Source organism: Engystomops pustulosus, chromosome 8, assembly GCF_040894005.1.
Source record: "Engystomops pustulosus chromosome 8, aEngPut4.maternal, whole genome shotgun sequence".
Taxonomy (NCBI): domain Eukaryota; kingdom Metazoa; phylum Chordata; class Amphibia; order Anura; family Leptodactylidae; genus Engystomops; species Engystomops pustulosus.
Window position 1 is genome coordinate 68,635,056 of NC_092418.1, and position 21,780 is coordinate 68,656,835.

The following is a 21,780-nucleotide window of genomic DNA, read 5'->3' on the forward strand; positions in this document are numbered from 1 at the left end:
ATCCACCCAGTTCTTAAAATGGTAAAAATCTAAATCCCTAACTGTTCTGATTCACTCTGGTCTCCACCACTGTAATTCCCTACTTTTCTTGATCTTCCACTTTCTAAACTCTCTCCTCTACAATCTATTCTTAAAGAGGTTGTCCGAGACCAAAAACCAAAAAAACCAAAGGTGAACGGGAGGGGCTGCTTAAAAAAATAAACATGTACTTACTTCCTAGCGCCCTCTGGGTGTCTCGCGCTGCTATCGCTCCGGTCCGTGCCCCGTGTAAACAAACATGGTTGCAGAAGCCGCACCACATTCAGCTTCCAGCCGGACCAGACACCCATCTGTCCCGCATATATAATGCTGTGAATAGGGACGGGTGGGTGTGGCCGGACACCTCCGCTGGCCGGAAGCTGAATGCAGCGTTGCTTCCGCGGCCATGTTTGTTTACACAGACTGGAACGATAGCAGCGTGGGACATCCAGAGGGCGCCGTTATATAAGCAGCCCCCTCACGGCCACCTTTGTTTTTTTGGAAAGTCTCGGACAACCCCATTTAAGGGAGCAGCCAGGCTTGTCTTTCAGACCACATGCTACACAGATGTCTGCAGCATGTGCCAGTCACTGCACTGGTTGCCTGTCTCCTTCTGTATACAGTTTAAACTAATCACCCTCATCCACAAAGCTCTGCACAGAACTGCACTTCCCTAACTCTCCTCTCTCATCTCAGTCTATTTCCCAAACTGTGCTCTTTAATCTGTCAGTGACCCAATATTATTCTCTTCTTTAATTGGGACATCCCACTTAAGTCTCCAGGACCTCTCCAGAGCTGCACCAATTCTCTGCAATGCCCTACCAGAGAATATTAGACAATACCTAACAATCAAAGTTCCAAATATGCTCTAAGACCTGCCTGAAGAGATGGGTTTTATCACATTCCCTAACAGAAAGTAACTGCCACTCTTTTTTAACTAACCAATCCTGTGTACTCCTCCTTTGTCCCCTAGTAGATAGGGGCATCAAATTGCCATTTTTGCTGCACAGCCACCAATCCAACAATATGTCAGGGTCCTGTGTGGCACTCCCAAGCCCAAGGGAATATGCTCATCTCCCATTCTGATCCTTTATAAGAAAGTATGGACCATTGTACAAGAACTTACAGCTCCCTCGTCACCCCTTCCTCGTCATGTATTTAAAAAGTTCTTGTGAGTTTTATTAATCCTCCCACATAGTACATACTTGCAGAAGTGCTTGGAAAGTTTCACAATTTTCATTTGTTTCTATTGTTTGCTGGAACCTCCAAGAAAAATCCTTTCAGGGGTACCCTTAGTTCTTCATCCATGCATAAAATGGACGTAAATGGGGAGATACATGACCGTTTAGGATGCACCATCTCTTCACCCCCGCACCATAAGTCCTTCAGATATGTACAGAGCAGATGCACTAAAGAGAGCACAGAAGCAAAACAGCAAGGAAGACCTTTACGAGGGTGCACATGTGCATACATCACATGCGGAGCTAGCGGAGCACAGCCGGGCAACAGCTCGTCAACATTTCACTTCCCTCCTCTCTTCAGTTTTCAGGATGTGCACACAGTTGAACCTAATTCTTCTTGGAGCACTTTGCTTCATGCAGTAGCCCCTTCCCTCCTACGAGTCCATAGATTTGTTAATAGGACGGATTCACAGGGCTTGTCACCACTGGTAAAGCAAGGAGCTACTTCAGCTCTGAGATAATCTGAGGAGTATAGCAAAGAAACTGCTGGATATAGGTAACAAAGATAATAGGCAAAGGTGTTCCATATCCCAAGAGTTATTAATTTGTGTGGAAAAAAAAAACGTTACAGTTGTTCTTTAAATAGGAATTAAGATCCCACAAGTGGATATCCCAGGGAATTCACCCCAATCTCAGACCACGCACTGCTCAAAGAAATTGCAAAGCAACCAGGAGATAAATCACAGACTAGTTAGCATGTTAAAATGTTCAAGTTCATGAGAACACATGAGTATATGTAATTGCTGCTATACTTTCTTCTACATGCTAATTATTTTTGTTAAATAAAGAATGTCACAGTAAAATCTCTTGCAGTCAGAAATACTGTATATTTACTGAAATTTTAGATCTAAGATCCTAAGAACTAGATTTGTATAATGTCCTAATACGTAAACCCATATTACCCCATAAGGGTTTAATCCTGTTTTTATCACTGTATGATATTTGCATAGAGTACAAAGATATGTAAATAGACCCATTAAAGAGAAAGAACATGAACTTATGACTCCTTACTACTTTGCTGCCTTACTCTACGCTTCATTGCATGGCCATATGGCAACAGAAAATGCCATGGCTGAAACCCATCATGTGACTGGAGCATTGATGCATCTCACAGATTGGGTGATACGAGCACAGTAAATGTACAGCATGACATATATAGGAAGTTCTCAATTATGTCTACCATTTGAAATGCAATACTAGTTCAATTTCCATAATTTTCTTTTAGCAAATATGGTTATGGGTCTTTTCTAGACTGGGGGTATGTCTATGTACTGTAGGACAAAAAGGGCATTAATATACAAATTTACTTTTGTTAATGTTCTTAGTGACAGGTTCTGGTGAAAGATGGCAAATTTTGCTTCTTTTCCCACACTCACGCCTTTTTTTTGTTGCTCAATTTGGACGCATCTAAGCACTTTTCCTGTGTTTCTAAGGCCCCTTCAACACCCGCACGGCCCGAATGCTGCAAACCGGAACTGAACTCAGCATGTCAGTTCAGTTCCGGTTTGCAGCGTTGGTGCCGTGCGATCCGGACAGCACGTGTTGCGAGTGTGATGCGAGTTCATCGCATCACACTCGTGAGTGTAAAAGGGGCCTAAGTTCTGGACACTTTTTGGCACAATTTTTAGTGCATAATTAGACCAGCAAAATCAAGTCTACAAAGTTCTATTTCACCTTCATGAATGTGAAGTCCTTTTAGACACTTTAGTCCAAAGGTTTAATAAATTGGACCAAAAAATTCATAGCAGAAAGTCAGGATCTTCTCTACTACAAATAAAGAATTCATGTCAAAGCTGTTAGACTTGTGTAGTACCTGTGTGAATACTGCACTTTTAAACAACATTTTCCAGTATTAATCTCTCGCATTTTTTGTGCCATACACTGCTATTGGGCCAGCAGGACCATAGGGTTGAGAGCAGAAAACAATTAACACACAATCCGCAGTAATGCCAACAAGAAGTTCTGCAGCTGATCATTTCCATCAACAAATCCTATGCTTGCCCAGAATTTAGTATAATGAGCTATTTTTGACCTGCAGTACGAAATAGATTTTGTGAAGCAGTATTGCTTGCCTAGAGTCCAACGTATTTTTTATAGAATCCCTATGCACACAGCATTCAATGACAACTGTCACATTATTATAGACAGTATTACATCTCCATACATCTTGAAGTCAACATAAAGAGAGTGGCCTCAAAAAAAAAACTCACCAAAACACCCATTAAAGTTTTTACTGGAGTTATATATACACTCACCGGCCACTTTATTAGGTACACCATGCTAGTAACGGGTTGGACCCCCTTTTGCCTTCAGAACTGCCTCAATTCTTCGTGGCATAGATTCAACAAGGTGCTGGAAGCATTCCTCAGAGATTTTGGTCCATATTGACATAATGGCATCACACAGTTGCCACAGATTTGTCGGCTGCACATCCATGATGCGAATCTCCCGTTCCACCACATCCCAAAGATGCTCTATTGGATTGAGATCTGGTGACTGTGGAGGCCATTTGAGTACAGTGAACTCATTGTCATGTTCAAGAAACCAGTCTGAGATGATTCCAGCTTTATGACATGGCGCATTATCCTGCTGAAAGTAGCCATCAGATGTTGGGTACATTGTGGTCATAAAGGGATGGACATGGTCAGCAACAATACTCAGGTAGGCTGTGGCGTTGCAATGATGCTCAATTGGTACCAAGGGCCCCAAAGAGTGCCAAGAAAATATTCCCCACACCATGACACCACCACCACTAGCCTGAACCGTTGATACAAGGCAGGATGGATCCATGCTTTCATGTTGTTGACGCCAAATTCTGACCCTACCATCCGAATGTCGCAGCAGAAATCGAGACTCATCAGACCAGGCAACGTTTTTCCAATCTTCTACTGTCCAATTTCGATGAGCTTGTGCAAATTGTAGCCTCAGTTTCCTGTTTTTAGCTGAAAGGAGTGGCACCCGTTGTGGTCTTCTGCTGCTGTAGCCCATCTGCCTCAAAGTTCGACGTACTGTGCGTTCAGAGATGCTCTTCTGCCTACCTTGGTTGTAACGGGTGGCGATTTGAGTCACTGTTGCCTTTCTATCAGCTCGAACCAGTCTGCCCATTCTCCTCTGACCTCTGGCATCAACAAGGCATTTCCGCCCACAGAACTGCCGCTCACTGGATGTTTTTTCTTTTTCGGACCATTCTCTGTAAACCCTAGAGATGGTTGTGCGTGAAAATCCCAGTAGATCAGCAGTTTCTGAAATACTCAGACCAGCCCTTCTGGCACCAAGAACCATGCCACGTTCAAAGGCACTCAAATCACCTTTCTTCCCCATACTGATGCTCGGTTTGAACTGCAGGAGATTGTCTTAACCATGTCTACATGCCTAAATGCACTGAGTTGCCGCCATGTGATTGGCTGATTAGAAATTAAGTGTTAATGAGCAGTTGGACAGGTATACCTAATAAAGTGGCCGGTGAGTGTATATACACACACAAATATAGAGCATGGCCTCCTTCCTTCTAAAATCAACTTTTAAAACTATGCAATGAGCCATAAGGGCTCTGGGGTTGTTACATTGCCTAACTTTATTACCTGCTCTCTCAGCCTTACCTGCCTGATGTAATCTTGCAGCAACAGAGGAAGTTTCAGCACACACTGGGAGGGGGGGGGGGTGCTCCTGAACACTGTAAAAGCCCCCCAGAGCCCTTCTGGTTTATTAGCATAATGTAAAAGTTGATTTTAGAAGGAAGTAGGCCTTGGATAACAAATATAATAAGATTACCACAGTCACTGGGCCTGGATCTATGAGTGAGTGTCCCTACTTTAACATGCTTACTTTTGATGCTAGCTATACATATGAGATCAAACTATGACTATGATGTCTGAACTCATCAGAAAAGATGCAGCCTACATAAAATTATACTGAAGGCCTAGAAGGTGTTGACTTATCTGGATAAATAAAACCAGATTTAGGCTATCCCGACACTATAAAAAATGACTTTAGACTAAAAGAAGCTCAGATTTCTTCCACATACTGGCCAGTGTATCCACAAGCGGATTAGCCATATTGTAATACCATGGAGTTAATCTGCAGTATTCAGTGCAGAATCTGCATAAATAGTGAACAGTAGTGAAGTATTTTCATAAAAACTGAGTGTGGTTATTATTAGAGATGAGCGAGCACTAAAATGCTCGGGTACTCGTTATTCGAGACGAACTTTTCCCGATGCTCGAGTGCTCGTCTCGAATAACGAGCCCCATTGAAGTCAATGGGAGACTCGAGCATTTTTCAAGGGGACCAAGGCTCTGCAATGGGAAGCTTGGCCAAACACCTGGGAACCTCAGAAAAGGATGGAAACACCACGGAAATGGACAGGAAACAGCAGGGGCAGCATGCATGGATGCCTCTGAGGCTGCTTAATCGCACCATTATGCCAAAATTATGGGCAACAGCATGGCCATGACAGAGTGACAGAATGAAGCTAGATAGCATCTAAAACATCCAATAATTGACCCTGACACTATAGGGGACGGCATGCAGAGGCAGCGGCAGGCTAGAGAGTGGCATGGCGACATACCCTAAATGGACTCAGGCTTCAAACCAATGGGTGGCAGAGAGGAACCAAAGGAGGTGAGCAAGAAGCGCTCAAATAATATGGGTACATAATAAAAGTTTGCCAGTATATTTTGTGGATTACACAGCAGGGTGGCGACAAAGTTAACATGGAAGCCATGAAAACAACCCAAAATTCTGCCTGACACAGCTCGTTTGATAAGGGGACCATGTATGGAGGCAGTGAACTAGTAGTAGATTAAAGGTGCTGCAGTTAAAACTATGTTAGTTGGATCTTGGCATGGAGCTGGCACTCCGCTGCCAGGCGAGCTTTCGCCAATCCAAGCCCCTGTGTCTAGGCTACTCCCCAAAGAGCACTTCTAAGAACCTTTTGTATAAGATCAAGTGTAGTAGCGTTCTTATAAGTTTGGGATATGGCGGGTGAGGGGAATGTAAACAGATGCGCAAGAAGCGCATGATGCGCATGGAGCTGGCGCTCCGCTGCCAGACGAGCTTTCGCCAATCCAAGCCCCTGTCTCTAGGCTACTCCCCAAACAGCACTTCTAAGAACCTTTTGTATAAGATCAAGTGTAGTAGCGTTCTTATAAGTTTAGGATTAGAGATGAGCGAGCACTAAAATGCTCGGGTACTCGTTATTCGAGACGAACTTTTCCCGATGCTCGAGTGCTCGTCTCGAATAACGAACCCCATTGAAGTCAATGGGAGACTCGAGCATTTTTCAAGGGGACCAAGGCTCTGCACAGGGAAGCTTGGCCAAACACCTGGGAACCTCAGAAAAGGATGGAAACACCACGGAAATGGACAGGAAACAGCAGGGGCAGCATGCATGGATGCCTCTGAGGCTGCATAATCGCACCATTATGCCAAAATTATGGGCAACAGCATGGCCATGACAGAGTGACAGAATGAAGCTAGATAGCATCTAAAACATGCAATAATTGACCCTGACACTATAGGGGACGGCATGCAGAGGCAGCGGCAGCAGGCTAGAGAGTGGCATGGCGACATACCCTAAATGGACTCAGGCTTCAAACCAATGGGTGGCAGAGAGGAACCAAAGGAGGTGAGCAAGAAGCGCTCAAATAATATCGGTACATGATAAAAGTTTGCCAGTATATTTTGTGGATTACACAGCAGGGTGGCGACAAAGTTAACATGGAAGCCATGAAAACAACCCAAAATTCTGCCTGACACAGCTCGTTTGATAAGGGGACCATGTATGGAGGCAGTGAACTAGTAGTAGATTAAAGGTGCTGCAGTTAAAACTATGTTAGTTGGATCTTGGCATGGAGCTGGCGCTCCGCTGCCAGGCGAGCTTTCGCCAATCCAAGCCCCTGTCTCTAGGCTACTCCCCAAACAGCACTTCTAAGAACCTTTTGTATAAGATCAAGTGTAGTAGCGTTCTTATAAGTTTAGGATATGCCGGGTGAGGGGAATGTAAACAGATGCGCAAGAAGCGCTGAAATAATATCGGTAAATGATAAAAGTTTGCCAGTATATTTTGTGGATAACACAGCAGGGTGGCGACAAAGTTAACAACTTTGATGTGGAATCCATGAAAACAACCCAAATTTCTGCCTGACACACCTCGTTTGATAAAGGGACGATGTATGGAGGCAGCTATATGGACGACTTTTGGAGGTAGCAATGGAGACAACGTGTGGAGGCTGCTATGGAGACAATTTAATTTGGATAGTGCCTGTATGTGGCACTCCCAAAAATTGTTTAAAACAGAGGACCGGGTAGGTGGCCCTCCAGAAAAATTAAATGCATAAAGTACTATAGCTAGAGCCAGTGGGCCCTGTCAAAAAATAGCAGTTTCCTCTGCTTTACTGTACAAAGAGGAGGAGAAGGAGGAAAATGAGGAGGAGGAGGAGTGGATCAATTATTCAGGTTGAGCTTCCTTCACCTGGTGGAGATTGGAAATTATGAGAAATCCAGGCTTTATTCATCTTGATAAGCGTCAGCCTGTCAGCGCTGTCAGTCGACAGGCGTGTACGCTTATCGGTGATGATGCCACCAGCTGCACTGAAAACCCGCTCGGACAAGACGCTAGCGGCAGGGCAGGCAAGAACCTCCAAGGCGTACAGCGCCAGTTCGTGCCACATGTCCAGCTTTGAAACCCAGTAGTTGTAGGGAGCTGTGTGATCATTTAGGACGATGGTATGGTCAGCTACGTACTCCCTCACCATCTTTCTGTAAAGATCAGCCCTACTCTGCCGAGACTGGGGACAGGTGACAGTGTCTTGCTGGGGTGACATAAAGCTGGCAAAAGCCTTGTAAAGCGTACCCTTGCCAGTGCTGGACAAGCTGCCTGCTCGCCTACTCTCCCTCGCTACTTGTCCCGCAGAACTACGCACTCTGCCGCTAGCGCTGTCAGAAGGGAAATAGTGTTTCAGCTTGTGCACCAGGGCCTGCTGGTATTCATGCATTCTCACACTCCTTTCCTCTCCAGGGATGAGAGTGGAAAGATTTTGCTTGTACCGTGGGTCCAGGAGAGTGAACACCCAGTAATCGGTGCTGGAATAAATTCTTTGAACGCGAGGGTCACGGGATAGGCAGCCTAGCATGAAATCTGCCATATGCGCCAGAGTACCAACGCGTAAGAATTCACTCCCCTCACTGGCCTGACTGTCCATTTCCTCCTCCTCCAACTCCTCCAACTCCTCTTCTTCTGCCCATACACGCTGAACAGTGAAGGACTCAACAATGGTCCCCTCTTGTGTCTCGCCAACATTCTCCTCCTCTTCCTCCTCCTCATCCTCCTCCACCTCCACCTCCTCCGATATGCGCTGAGAAACAGACCTGAGGGTGCTTTGGCTATCAACAAGGGAATCTTCTTCCCCCGTCTCTTGTGACGAGCGCAAAGCTTCCGACTTTATGCTGATCAGAGAGTTTTTCAACAGGCCAAGCAGCGGGATGGTGAGGCTGATGATGGCGGCATCGCCACTGACCATCTGTGTTGACTCCTCAAAGTTACTCAGCACCTGACAGATATCAGACATCCACGTCCACTCCTCATTGTAGACTTGAGGAAGCTGACTGACCTGACTACCAGTTCTGGTGGAAGTTGACATCTGGCAGTCTACAATCGCTCGGCGCTGCTGGTAAACTCTGGATAACATGGTCAGTGTTGAATTCCACCTCGTGGGCATGTCGCACAACAGTCGGTGAGCGGGCAGTTGGAGGCGGCGCTGCGCTGCCCTGAGAGTTGCAGCATCTGTGCTGGACTTCCTGAAATGCGCACAGATGCGGCGCACCTTCGTGAGCAAATCTGACAGATTGGGGTATGTCTTGAGGAAACGCTGAACTATCAGATTTAACACATGGGCCAGGCATGGCACATGTGTCAGTCTGCCGAGTTGCAGAGCCGCCACCAGGTTACGGCCGTTGTCACACACAACCATGCCTGGCTTCAGGTTCAGCGGTGCCAGCCACAGATCAGTCTGCGCCGTGATGCCCTGTAATAGCTCTTGGGCGGTGTGCCTTTTATCGCCTAGGCTCAGCAGTTTGAGCACCGCCTGTTGTCGCTTAGCGACGGCACTGCTGCTGTGCCTAGAGCTACCGACTGATGGCGCCGTGCCCACGGATGGTAGTTCGGAGGAGGAGGTGGAGGAGGGGTGGGAGGAGGAGGAGGCATAGTAGGCCTGAAACACCTGGACCGAGGTAGGCCCCGCAATCCTCGGCGTCGGCAGTATATGACCAGCCGCAGGGTCAGACTCGCTCCCAGCCTCCACCAAGTTAACCCAATGTGTCGTCAGCGATATATAGTGGCCCTGCCCGGCAGCACTCGTCCACGTGTCCGTGGTCAGGTGGACCTTGTCAGAAACGGCGTTGGTCAGGGCACGGATGATGTTGTCTGACACGTGCTGGTGCAGGGCTGGGACGGCACATCGGGAAAAGTAGTGGCGGCTGGGGACCGAATACCGAGGGGCGGCCGCCGCCATGAGGTTGCGAAAGGCCTCGGTCTCTACTAGCCTATAGGGCAGCATCTCCAGGCTAAGCAATCTGGAGATGTGCACATTAAGGGCTTGGGCGTGCGGGTGGGTGGGTTGCACTATATTTGCGTTTCCGCTCCAGCGTCTGGGGTATGGAGAGCTGAACGCTGGTGGATGCTGTGGAGGATCGTGGAGGCGACGATGGGGTTTTTGTGGCAGGGTCCTGGGCAGGGGGCTGACTATCAGCTGACACAGGGGAAGGAGCAGTGGTGTGCACGGCCGGAGGTGAACGGGCTTGTTGCCACTGAGTGGGGTGTTTAGCATTCATATGCCTGCGCATACTGGTGGTAGTTAAGCTAGTAGTGGTGGAACCCCTGCTGAGCCTGGTTTGGCAAATGTTGCACACCACAGTCCGTCGGTCATCCGGTGTTTCCTTAAAGAACCTCCAGACTTCTGAAGATCTAGCCCTCGCCGCAAGAGCCCTCGCCACGGGAGCTTCACTAGTTGACACATTTGGCGCTGATGCACCAGCTCTGGCCCTGCCTCTCCGTCTGGCCCCACCACTGCCTCTTCCAACCTGTTCTGGTCGAGGACTCTCCTCCGTCTCAGAAGCACTGTGTTCACCCGGCCTCTCAACCCAGCTTGGGTCTGTCACCTCATCATCCTCCGATCCCTCAGTCTGCTCCCCCCTCGGACTTCCTGCCCTGACAACAACTTCACCACTGTCTGACAACCGTGTCTCCTCATCGTCGGACACCTCTTTACACACTTCCACTACGTCAAGAAGGTCATCATCACCCACAGACTGCGACTGGTGGAAAACCTGGGCATCGGAAAATTGCTCAGCAGCAACCGGACAAGTGGTTTGTGACTGTGGGAAGGGTCCAGAAAACAGTTCCTCAGAGTATGCCAGTTCAAATGCCAAATTTTCCTGGGAGGGGGCAGACTGGGGGGGAGGAGGCTGAGGTGCAGGAGCTGGAGGAGTGCCGATTTCGGTGACATGGGTGGACTGCGTGGAAGACTGACTGGTGGACAAATTGCTCGAAGCATTGTCGGCAATCCACGACATCACCTGTTCGCACTGTTCTGGCCTCAACAGTGCTCTACCACGAGTCCCAGTAACTTCAGACATGAACCTAGGGAGTATAGCTCTGCGGCGTTCCCCTGCTCCCTCATCAGCAGGTGGTGTCTCACCCCGCCCAGGACCACGGCCTCTGACCCCTGCAGTAGTTGGACGCCCACGTCCTCTACCCCTAGCCCTCGGGTTAAACATTTTGAAAATGAAAGTTATAACTTTAATTTTTTTTAAACTTTTTTTTGTGTTTTTTTGTGTTTTTTAGTTTTTAAAACCAAACGATGCTATCCTATTGCTATGGCTATTTTCTAGCCAAGTATGAAAGCACACTGCTATGCCAGATGAGATGACGCTGAGTTATGAAAAAATAAACGTAAAATAAAAAGAAACTGCCAGACTGTGCCTAATTGAAATCCAACCCCTAATAAATTTTCCCACTTCGGTCTTTGCGATGGATATGTGCGTCACTAAGCGCTAAACACAGCGGTCGCAAGTCTCACTCCAAATTCCTCACAATTGGCTAGTAGATGCACTGCAGCAAGGACAGCCACCAGCAGATCAACCAGAAATAAAATATATATAACGCTATTGTAGGCGTAAGTAAGCCGTTTGGATTCTCCTTTGGCTATTTTCTAGCCAAGTATGAAAGCACACTGATGAGATGATGCTGAGTTATGAAAAAATAAACGTAAAATAAAAAGAAACTGCCAGACTGTGCCTAATTGAAATCCAACCCCTAATAAATTTTCCCACTTCGATCTTTGCGATGGATATGTGCGTCACTAAGCGCTAAACACAGCGGTCGCAAGTCTCACTACAAATTCCTGACAATTGGCTAGTATATGCACTGCAGCAAGGACAGCCACCAGCAGATCAACCAGAAATAAAATATATATAACGCTATTGTAGGCGTAAGTAAGCCGTTTGGATTCTCCTTTGGCTATTTTCTAGCCAAGTATGAAAGCACACTGATGAGATGACGCTGAGTTATGAAAAAATAAACGTAAAATAAAAAGAAACTGCCAGACTGTGCCTAATTGAAATCAAACCCCTAATAAATTTTCCCACTTCGGTCTTTGCGATGGATATGTGCGTCACTAAGCGCTAAACACAGCGGTCGCAAGTCCCCCTGCAAATTCCTCACAATATGGTATGCTAGCTGCACTACTAGTGCCAGCAAGCCCAGCCACAAGCAAACAAAAAAAAAAAAAGTATAACGTTATTGTAGCCCTAAGAAGGGCTGTTGGGTTCTTGTTGAATCACTCCTGCCTAACACTATTCTAATAGAACACCCTAACGCTTTCCCTGACCAGCAGCAGCTCTCTCCCTAGCGGCATCCAGACACAGAATGATCCGAGCAGCGCGGGCAGCGGCTAGTCTATCCCAGGGTCACCTGATCTGGCCAGCCAACCACTGCTATCGACGTGTAAGGGTACCACGTCATGCTGGGTGGAGTGCAGAGTCTCCTGGCTTGTGATTGGCTCTGTTTCTGGCCGCCAAAAAGCAAAACGGCGGGAGCTGCCATTTTCTCGAGCGGGCGAAGTATTCGTCCGAGCAACGAGCAGTTTCGAGTACGCTAATGCTCGAACGAGCATCAAGCTCGGACGAGTATGTTCGCTCATCTCTAGTTATTATCCATCAATGATTAACTATGAATGACAGAAACCACAGATTTGTGATGAATTTGTACAGAATATTTATTGGAACTCAGTATAACTTTTTATTATAGAAAGAATAACATATTGCCGAATAAAACCTGTTTGCTACATTTGGTAGGAAATTAGATTTGTTATTAAATATAAATATGCTGAATAGATAAATACATGGTGGCCATATGGTAAATGAGATATACACATATAACGATGTAGAACATTTATAAATGGAGTATAACCTCCTTTTGCAGATAAGGGAATGTATGCTGAATTGCAATAGGTAATAAACACATAGAAACTGTCAAATGAGGAGGAGAAGCAATGCTCGTGCCCAGCCCTGACACCTGTTACATTAAGAAATATTCATGTAACGCGAGTCTGTGACATATAAGCCCATGTGAACATGCGAGACTTGCCAACCATGCTTGTAATGCAATCCAAAGAACCAGGAAAATTCTGACATTCAATCTAGTTCCAAAATGAATAGAAATATAAGACGCCTGACAAGCCCTGCACTTAGAGAAGAAAAGTCACAAAGACATCTTCCTCAGGAAACTCTTAGCTGTGCATAGAGGACATGGCATTTACTGAGGAGAAAGAGCGATTTCAGGTTGGAACACTGTAATTCTCCAGAACTCAGAAAAGTCAGCACAGAGCAATCAGAAAAGCAGCAGGGGCAGCTTGTTATATTTAGGGAAACTATGGTTCTGAATCCACCATGTACTACCAGTACTCTGTACATTTCCTTGTGTGGGAAAGGGTAAATCCTGCATAATTCCAAACACTACTGTTCTTTTCTACATCTCTGAGAGATTGTTAGGGGAACAACCAACAGTACATAACATGCCAGATGACGTGGGCAAAAAGATCAGTTTCTTGTTTCAATATATATGCAAAAAAATTAAGAAAACGATTCAATTGCAATAAATTCCACACCTCTCATAATATCATCAGAAATGCCTCACAAATATTCAAAACAAATCTGGTCACGTCCAATACCAAAATCAAAGCGGAGGCACAAACTAATGATCTGGTTGTTGATTAATTGCAAGCGATTCTTTAATCATGATTGTACAACCATTTAAAGGAAACCAACCATTTCGGATCCACCTAATAAGGAGATCATGAGTAAGACATTTGTATCTTGAAAAGCGTTGATCCAGACGATCTAGACGTACCAGGTTTTTATCAGCATGTATATTAACTGAATAAAGAAAGAAGGAAGCACGTTTATACTCCAGCACAGTATTGTGTGCTGAATTTACATCTCTTCCTGTATCTAATAAGTTAGATCCAATGGTAGATCAAATGCGCAGAACTCCGGCTCTGAAAATAAGTGCACACAGCTACAGTGACCTGTGCACTGAAGACGGGCAGGTAAGAGGGATGCAAAGAGGCTACTGGGGCGCGGATTAGCTGGAGCTCCGGCTCCACATCGCGGATACTTCATGCCCCTGTAGCCTCCACTGGTAATGTAAACACCTACAAACAGAACATTAAGCCAATTCAAAAATTACACTTATTTTATTGCATATTCAGTAAAAACAAAAAACAAAAATTACAGTACATATACAGTTCGACAGGGAGAAGCATGTGGGTCAGTGGGGCTATCACATAGAAATGTTAAAAACATGTGGGACGGGATCAAAAGGTGGGGTACATAGTCATATGGATCACATACATATACAATTTCAAATGCATAATGCAATTTATACCCAATAGTGGGTTGCTGTGCAAATACTGCAATAAAGTGCTTGCCATACAGCTTAATGTACATAGGTTCCCTGTAGGTATATAAAGTGCTCAATGCATGTGCAAATCCTAAAATGGAAGCATACCTTTAGCCATCATACACCACCCGTCTGCCACAAACAGGTTCCCCGACGCGCGTTTCGTCAGACGAAGGCTAGCGCCGAAACGCGCGTCGGGGAACCTGTTTGTGGCAGACGGGTGGTGTATGATGGCTAAAGGTATGCTTCCATTTTAGGATTTGCACATGCATTGAGCACTTTATATACCTACAGGGAACCTATGTACATTGAGCTGTATGGCAAGCACTTTATTGCAGTATTTGCACAGCAACCCACTATTGGGTATAAATTGCATTATGCATTTGAAATTGTATATGTATGTGATCCATATGACTATGTACCCCACCTTTTGATCCCGTCCCACATGTTTTTAACATTTCTATGTGATAGCCCCACTGACCCACATGCTTCTCCCTGTCGAACTGTATATGTACTGTAATTTTTGGTTTTTGTTTTTACTGAATATGCAATAAAATAAATGTAATTTTTGAATTGGCTTAATGTTCTGTTTGTAGGTGTTTAGTATTTGTTAGCCAATTTATGATTTGATGCATTAAGGAAAAAGGGAATCCCCTCTAGGAATGCATCATGGTGATGCTATAATGGAAGAAAAAATGCATTAATTTGATATCCCCTTTTAGCATATGTAGCCCGTATTTTGGTGTCCACTGGTAATGTGCATATTTTCAAGATAAGAATTTTCTACATTTTTCCCAAATCTAAGTTTTTGCAAAACAAAGGATGAATATTTATAGCTACCATATTAGGTAGATCCCAGATTGTTTTTTCTTTAACCAAGGACCGTGAGCGATAATTTCACAGATGCGTGAAGCCATACATATTTTAGTCCATATAAGTTGTGACAGTTATATAGACTGGCCAAATATCAGAAAAGGTCCTGTGTGGGTAATAGCTATTATGACGTTACAAAAGATTCTCTCACTTTATTACAAAAAAAAATTTCAAAGGCAATGACTGGATATCATGGGTCTGCTAAAGCGATTCTTTGATGTATCAATTTACCAAATGAATATGAATTGTGATTTAGAATGCACATTTAATAGAAATTGTAGAATATTAATATATATTTTAAGGGTAAAATATAGTTATTTGTTAAAAATCCTCTCTGTAAGTGCTTAGGAGTACAGTGGGCCGTCCTTTGATGCATTCTACAGGGAAGGCTCCGAATGACCAAAACTGCCTTATGGACTCCTGAGCACAAACCATTGCAGGGTCTTAATACATTTTCAAGTTTTATGAGAGCTCTTTAGATGGTATAATAACAAATTAAATATTTCAGTCTGGTAAAGCCATGTATATTAGAAATGTTCCCTAATACAACAGTATGGGATTAAAAGGATTGTTGGCATTTACAGTTAATGGACTATTATTAGGATAGATCAATAATTGGAGGTCATGGGGGTCCAGGACCAGCACAGATCATCCAGCTCATTAATATGGCTCTGCGCACTGTGTAGTGGCATAAATGCACTATTGCAACTTATCTGTGATTTCAATAAAAAGAAGATACGCTGCTACAGAGCGGCATGACCACTGCAGAGTATACAGAACCGTCAGCTGCCGTCTCCGTACACTGTGCCAAAAATAGTTGATCGATGATATCCTAGTGATAGGCCATTAATTGTAAATCCCAGACAATCCCTTTAATGGAGAGTCTAGTAAACGTGTACTAGAATGTGTGTGAGAGAATGCAAGTCCTTAACACTATAGATATTGATATCTGATTACAGAGAGGTAGTCCAACAATTTAAGGTCATGTGACAATTGTCATATTAATGAGAATATTTTAACCGTTTTTTACACCAGACCAGTATACTTTAAGGTGCGATTTCTTTCACAGTATGTTGATTTTAAGTATTGTGCCTTTGTTGCTGATGGGCATATGTACCTTGTTATGCTTCTGCTGGTCTTTTGTCTTTGTATCCAGTTTATGGTATGGACTTTCAGATTCCTTGTTAAGGTAATAGACCAATCTTGAAGGCAGTGTGATTTCTTTGTGCATTTCATTGCTCCGGTTGTGGTTAGTGCTTTCCCTACTGCTGCTGTTATGCGTTGATGCCTGTTCTTCATCTGCCAGTGTGCCAGCCGTGCCTCCTGCAGTCTCATTGTGGTGTGGAGCTGGTGGAGGGAGAGAAAAAGGCTTTACTGCATTCAGTCTTTGTCTCATAACATATTATACAGACTTAAATATATTGCAAGCTATGTTTGCTTAAATTAACACTCCTTGTATTATCTGTAAACGACACCTGCAAGAAAGTTATCTAGCAAGATATATTCATTTATATGAAAGCAAAATGTAAACATACAAACTTTAAACATAACCTATTTTATGAAATAAAGATTATAAAGAAATTATGTAACGGGCACTGTCATACACATTTAGTCTGAGAAATATATCCATACATATCAAACATTCATAAAATATTTAATATAATAAACTATATTATGCATACACAACATACATACCAATCTTTATAATACCCTCCATAGGATATACATTCCATACACACAATATACAATAATTTCTTTATTTATATAGCGCCTTCAGATTACACAGCGCTACACAGAGTTTGCCAAATCAGTCCCTGTCCCCAATGGGGCTCACAATCTAATCAACCTACCAGTATGTTTAGGAGTGTGGGAGAAAACCTGAGAACCCAGAAGAAACCCATGCAAACACGGAGAGAACGTACAAACTCTTTGCAAATGTTGACCTGGATGGGACTTGAACACGGAACCCAGCGCAGCAAGGCTTTGGTGCTAGCCAGTGAGCCATCATACTTTATAGTTACATACAATCTATACATGCAATACTTTTCTTTCCCAGTTTTCTGTCCATAATCATGCAGGTTGCCATTTTTCCTGGGCTCCTGTTAGCAGCACTTAGTGATATACTTTACAGCAGCCTCATGACCACAGCCTCAGCAGTCTGGAGATGTGTAGATAAGCTGTGACATCATATATTTTCAGAAGGGGAACCAACAATGGTGTGTTTACTTGAATTCCGAAAAAAAGGTTTCAATCAGTAAAAAACTTACATTTTCCATCAGATTCCAATCACTTTTCTGTTACAGTTTGTGCAAAGTGTCAGTTTTTCAAGTGCATGAAAAAAGCTGATAACTCTGGTCTAGACTCCCCACACATTTATACACTCACTCACACATAAGCACACATATAGAGCACATGCACCTCACATACAAACACATTCAGCATATATATCAGAGAAAAGTCCACAGCAGTACAAAAAAACACAAAAAAAAAGGAAAGGTGCAACGCCTCAAACCCCAGACAGGGAGTTTCAATAATACATAGGAAAAATGAGAAAGCGCATGCCAGTCTATTAGATGAAACAAAAAGTGTGAGAGTTTATTCGATGTGCAACGCTTCGGTGAAAAAAACGCTTGAGAAAGATGGTAACCCACCGAAACGTCACAAATTGAATAAACTCATCATTTTTTGCTACATCTGATGGACTGGTATGTGCCGTCTCATTTTTCATATATATATAATCTTCCATTCTTTAGTGTCAGTTCGGAAGACAGGGCCCCCTGACACTGTGGGTACCATAACAGCTGCTATGGCTTCTACCACTGTAGTTACGCCCCTGTGCTTATCCATAGATTTGTATAATTGTCTGAAAGACCACGGAATACAATGGGTCAGTGTTCAATGCAAGTCTTGCATGCCAGAAACATGCACAAGGGCCTAAAGGGGCTGAAAGGAAATCTACCATCCAAATGAAGCATGGATAAACCAGGGGCACTTACTCATTGATCCAGGGACTGTGATAATCATCATATATTTGTAATCCATGTCTCCTTCCGTCTAAGAGTAAATTTTAATATATAATTATGCTAGTGAGCCTGAACTGCTAATGAGGGGTGTTACCGAAGCCCATCTGTTCTGAAGATTCACAGGCTGTTACAGAGTACAAGGAGCGCTTACACCTCCCACTTTGTGCCGAAACTTCCTGTGCTGAAGTGAGATTACATCAGCCAAAACTAAAAACTTCCCGTAATATATAATTTTTCATCAATTACCCTCACATACAAAGTTCTAAAAAGTTATGTGCCCTAATATGATACAACTGAAAAGAACAACTATTTTCTTAAAAAATAAGCCCTCAACCAAATTTGTCAACACAAAAATACGGAAGTTATGCTCCTGAAAAGTTGTCAATACCAGAAAAATGCGATTTTCTGGAGTAGCCGGACACGAGGCTAGAAGTCGCGGCTACTCCACGCCCCAGTAGCCTTGTTCCTCCGCCTACCATGTAATCTTCGGTGCACAGCTCCTCGTAGCGGCATGCCCTCGGCCGTGTACCTGGCATTCTGCGCATGCGCAGAACACAGGCCTATGGTTGCGCGGCCATAGCTCCGAGGCCAGTGCTACTGCGCATGCGCAGAACGGCTACTTCACGCCCCAGTAGCCGCTTTAAAAAATTTACATACAGACTTATTAAAGTTTACCAAAGTATAGCCGGGACGTGAGGATTAGCCCAAAAAAGGGCTATCCTCATGTCCCATTCATCCACCTACCACCCGTTCTACCTTTATAGGTAGAATCGTGGTGGTAGGTCCCCTTTAAGCAAAGATAAGAAAAACCATATAAATGAAGTATGATCGTATTTGTATTGAACCAGAGAATACATATAAAATATTAATTTACCGTTACAGTGATTGGGGGAAAAAAGTGCAAAAAATCCAGAATAAAAATTGATGATTTTGTTTGTGTCCCGCGTTAATAGTTAACAAAATCTCATGAATAAGTTATGAACCCCAAAATTTATTATTTATACATTGTATCTCATCCCACAAATAAGCCCTCATATGCTCGCATTACCAAAACAATAATAATGTTATAGCCTGTACAATGTGACATTACAAATCTGCTCTGAATGGTGCTGCCTTCATTCTATGCCCAACCGTGCGCCTGTATAGCAGTTTACCACCACATATATTGTATGGGTACACTCAGGAGGTACACTCAAACTTTGCAAGCATTTCAGCATTTAATTCATTATGAAAGTGTCATTTTGGCCTGAATGAATGTATTTTCCCCAAAAATTTAACCCATGTGAAACACTTAAAGGGTTAATAGACTTAATAGAAGTTGTTTAACATACGTTAAGGGATGTAGTTTCTATAGTGGGGTAATTTATGGTATTTTACCATTATTTAAGCCTTTGAAAGTCACCTGAAAGCTGTGTTGTCTCTCAAAATGTGTGTTTTGGCGATTTTCATGAACATGAGAAAAATCGCACATAAAGTTCTAAGTCTCATAACATCCTAGAAAAGGATGCATAAAATATAATTCCAACATAAAGCAGACATTCTGGAAATGTTAGTTATCTAGCTTTTTGGGTAGTTTAATTATCTACCTGGAAAGCAGAACATTTCAAACTTTGAAAATGAAGAATTATCGCTTATCACTTAAATTTTACAACTAACATGAAGTACAATGTGTCACGATAAACAAATCTCAAAATCACCCGGATATGTTAAAGCGTTCCAAAGTTATAACAAATTATCTTGACACAGGTAAGATTCTAAAAGTTGACTCACTAAGCTGAAAACAAGCGTCGGTGATAAGGGGTTAAAAATAATCTTCCTTGTTTTTGTCTGTTCTAATTTCTGTGCCATATTTCCCTGTGAAATGTACAACTGAGAATATTCTGTACCATCTGTTTAACAGTGCGGCAGGTTGGGATGGCATATACAATATTTTATGTAAACTGTGTCACATAGTTTTGTTTCTATTTTGTAAAAAGTCATTATTAAACACATTTGCATGAAAAATGTGTGTATCAGACATCAGCAGGGGTTAGGTTGTGATTAAAAATTGATAATTTAAACTTATACATTGATATGTATAAGTTTGCACTGACTTAAATGTATTTAAAATGTTCTTTCAGTAAATACATATGAGGAGATTTTATAATTTGTCTAAAGCTCTATGACTAATATTTCAGGAATATTTTCACTGGTCTGAATGACCCATTGTCATGTCAAACAGTAGAGTATTAAAAAAGGTTATAAAAATGCCATAAATTGAGAGTGTCTGATTAATAAAGGTTCTGACTGATCTGACCCCAAACGATCCCAAAAACCGGTGCATAAGTGTCTCACGGGAATAAAACAGTGGTGTAAAACCTTATACTCTTTTATGGGTCTGATGGAGTTCAGCTCTGATAGTCACGTAAAAGTGAATGCAACTAAACAGTACAGCATATGAGGATTTCATATAAACCTCTCTGCTTTCTGATCCAACTCAATGATTGATAATTCTATTTGCTTGTGTAGAGAACTATGTCAACTACTGATAGGACCGCCCACTGGACACCTAAGCATAGTAAGAGAAGATTTAAATGAATTCAGGTGGTCCCCTACTTAAGGACACCCGATTTACTGACAACCCCTAGTTAAAGACTGAATCCTCTGCCCCCTGTGACCTCTGGTGATGTTCTCTGGATACATTACTTTAGTCCCAGACTACAATGAGCAGCTGTAAGGTGTCTGTTATTAAGCTTTATTCATAATCCTTGCTCCAATTACAGAAAAAAATTTCACTTCAACTTAAGAACAAACCTATGGAACCTATTTTGTACGTAACCCGGGGACTGCCTGTAATTTACAACTTGTACCACAAAAATACACTCACCGGCCACTTTATTAGGTACACCATGCGACTAAAGGGTTGGACCCCTTTTGCCTTCAGAACTGCCTCAATTCTTCGTGGCATAGATTCAACAAGGTGCTGGAAGCATTCCTCAGAGATTTTGGTCCATATTGACATGATGGCATCACACAGTTGCCGCAGATTTATCGGCTGCACATCCATGATGCGAATCTCCCGCTCCACCACATCCCAAAGATGCTCTATTGGATTGAGATCTGGTGACTGTGGAGGCCATTTGAGTACAGTGAACTCATTGCCATATTCAAGAAACCAGTCTGAGATGATTCCAGCTTTATGACATGGCGCATTATCCTGCTGAAAGTAGCCATCAGATGTTGGGTACATTGTGGTCATAAAGGGATGGACATGGTCAGCAACAATACTCAGGTAGGCTGTGGCGTTGCGACGATGCTCAATTGGTACCAAGGGGCCCAAAGAGTGCCGAGAAAATATTCCCCACACCATGACACCACCACCACCAGCCTGAACCGTTGATACAAGGCAGGATGGATCCATGCTTTCATGTTGTTGACGCCAAATTCTGACCCTACCTTCCAAATGTTGCAGAAGAAATCGAGACTCATCAGACCAGGCAACGTTTTTCCAATCTTCTACTGTCCAATTTTGATGAGCTTGTGCAAATTGTAGCCTCAGTTTCCTGTTCTTAGCTGAAAGGAGTGGCACCCGGTGTGGTCTTCTGCCGCTGTAGCCCATCTGCCTCAAAGTTTGACGTACTGTGCGTTCAGAGATGCTATTCTGCCTACCTTGGTTGTAACGGGTGGC

General features: G+C 43.5%; 1 protein-coding gene across 11 annotated transcripts in view; it reads right to left on the minus strand.

Annotated features, from left to right (window-relative positions):
• The window catches only part of ADAM23 (ADAM metallopeptidase domain 23), a 162,330-nt gene that overhangs the window by 130,228 nt on the left and 10,322 nt on the right, over positions 1-21,780 (minus strand). For all 11 annotated transcript variants that reach the window (XR_011849397.1, XR_011849398.1, XM_072121072.1 and 8 more), the window contains exon 2: positions 16,208-16,437. Coding sequence is in view for 9 of the 11 variants with exons in the window: in XM_072121072.1 (XP_071977173.1) it covers positions 16,208-16,437 (230 nt within the window). In the remaining 2 variants the exon portion in view is untranslated. The remainder of the gene's footprint in view (positions 1-16,207; positions 16,438-21,780) is intronic.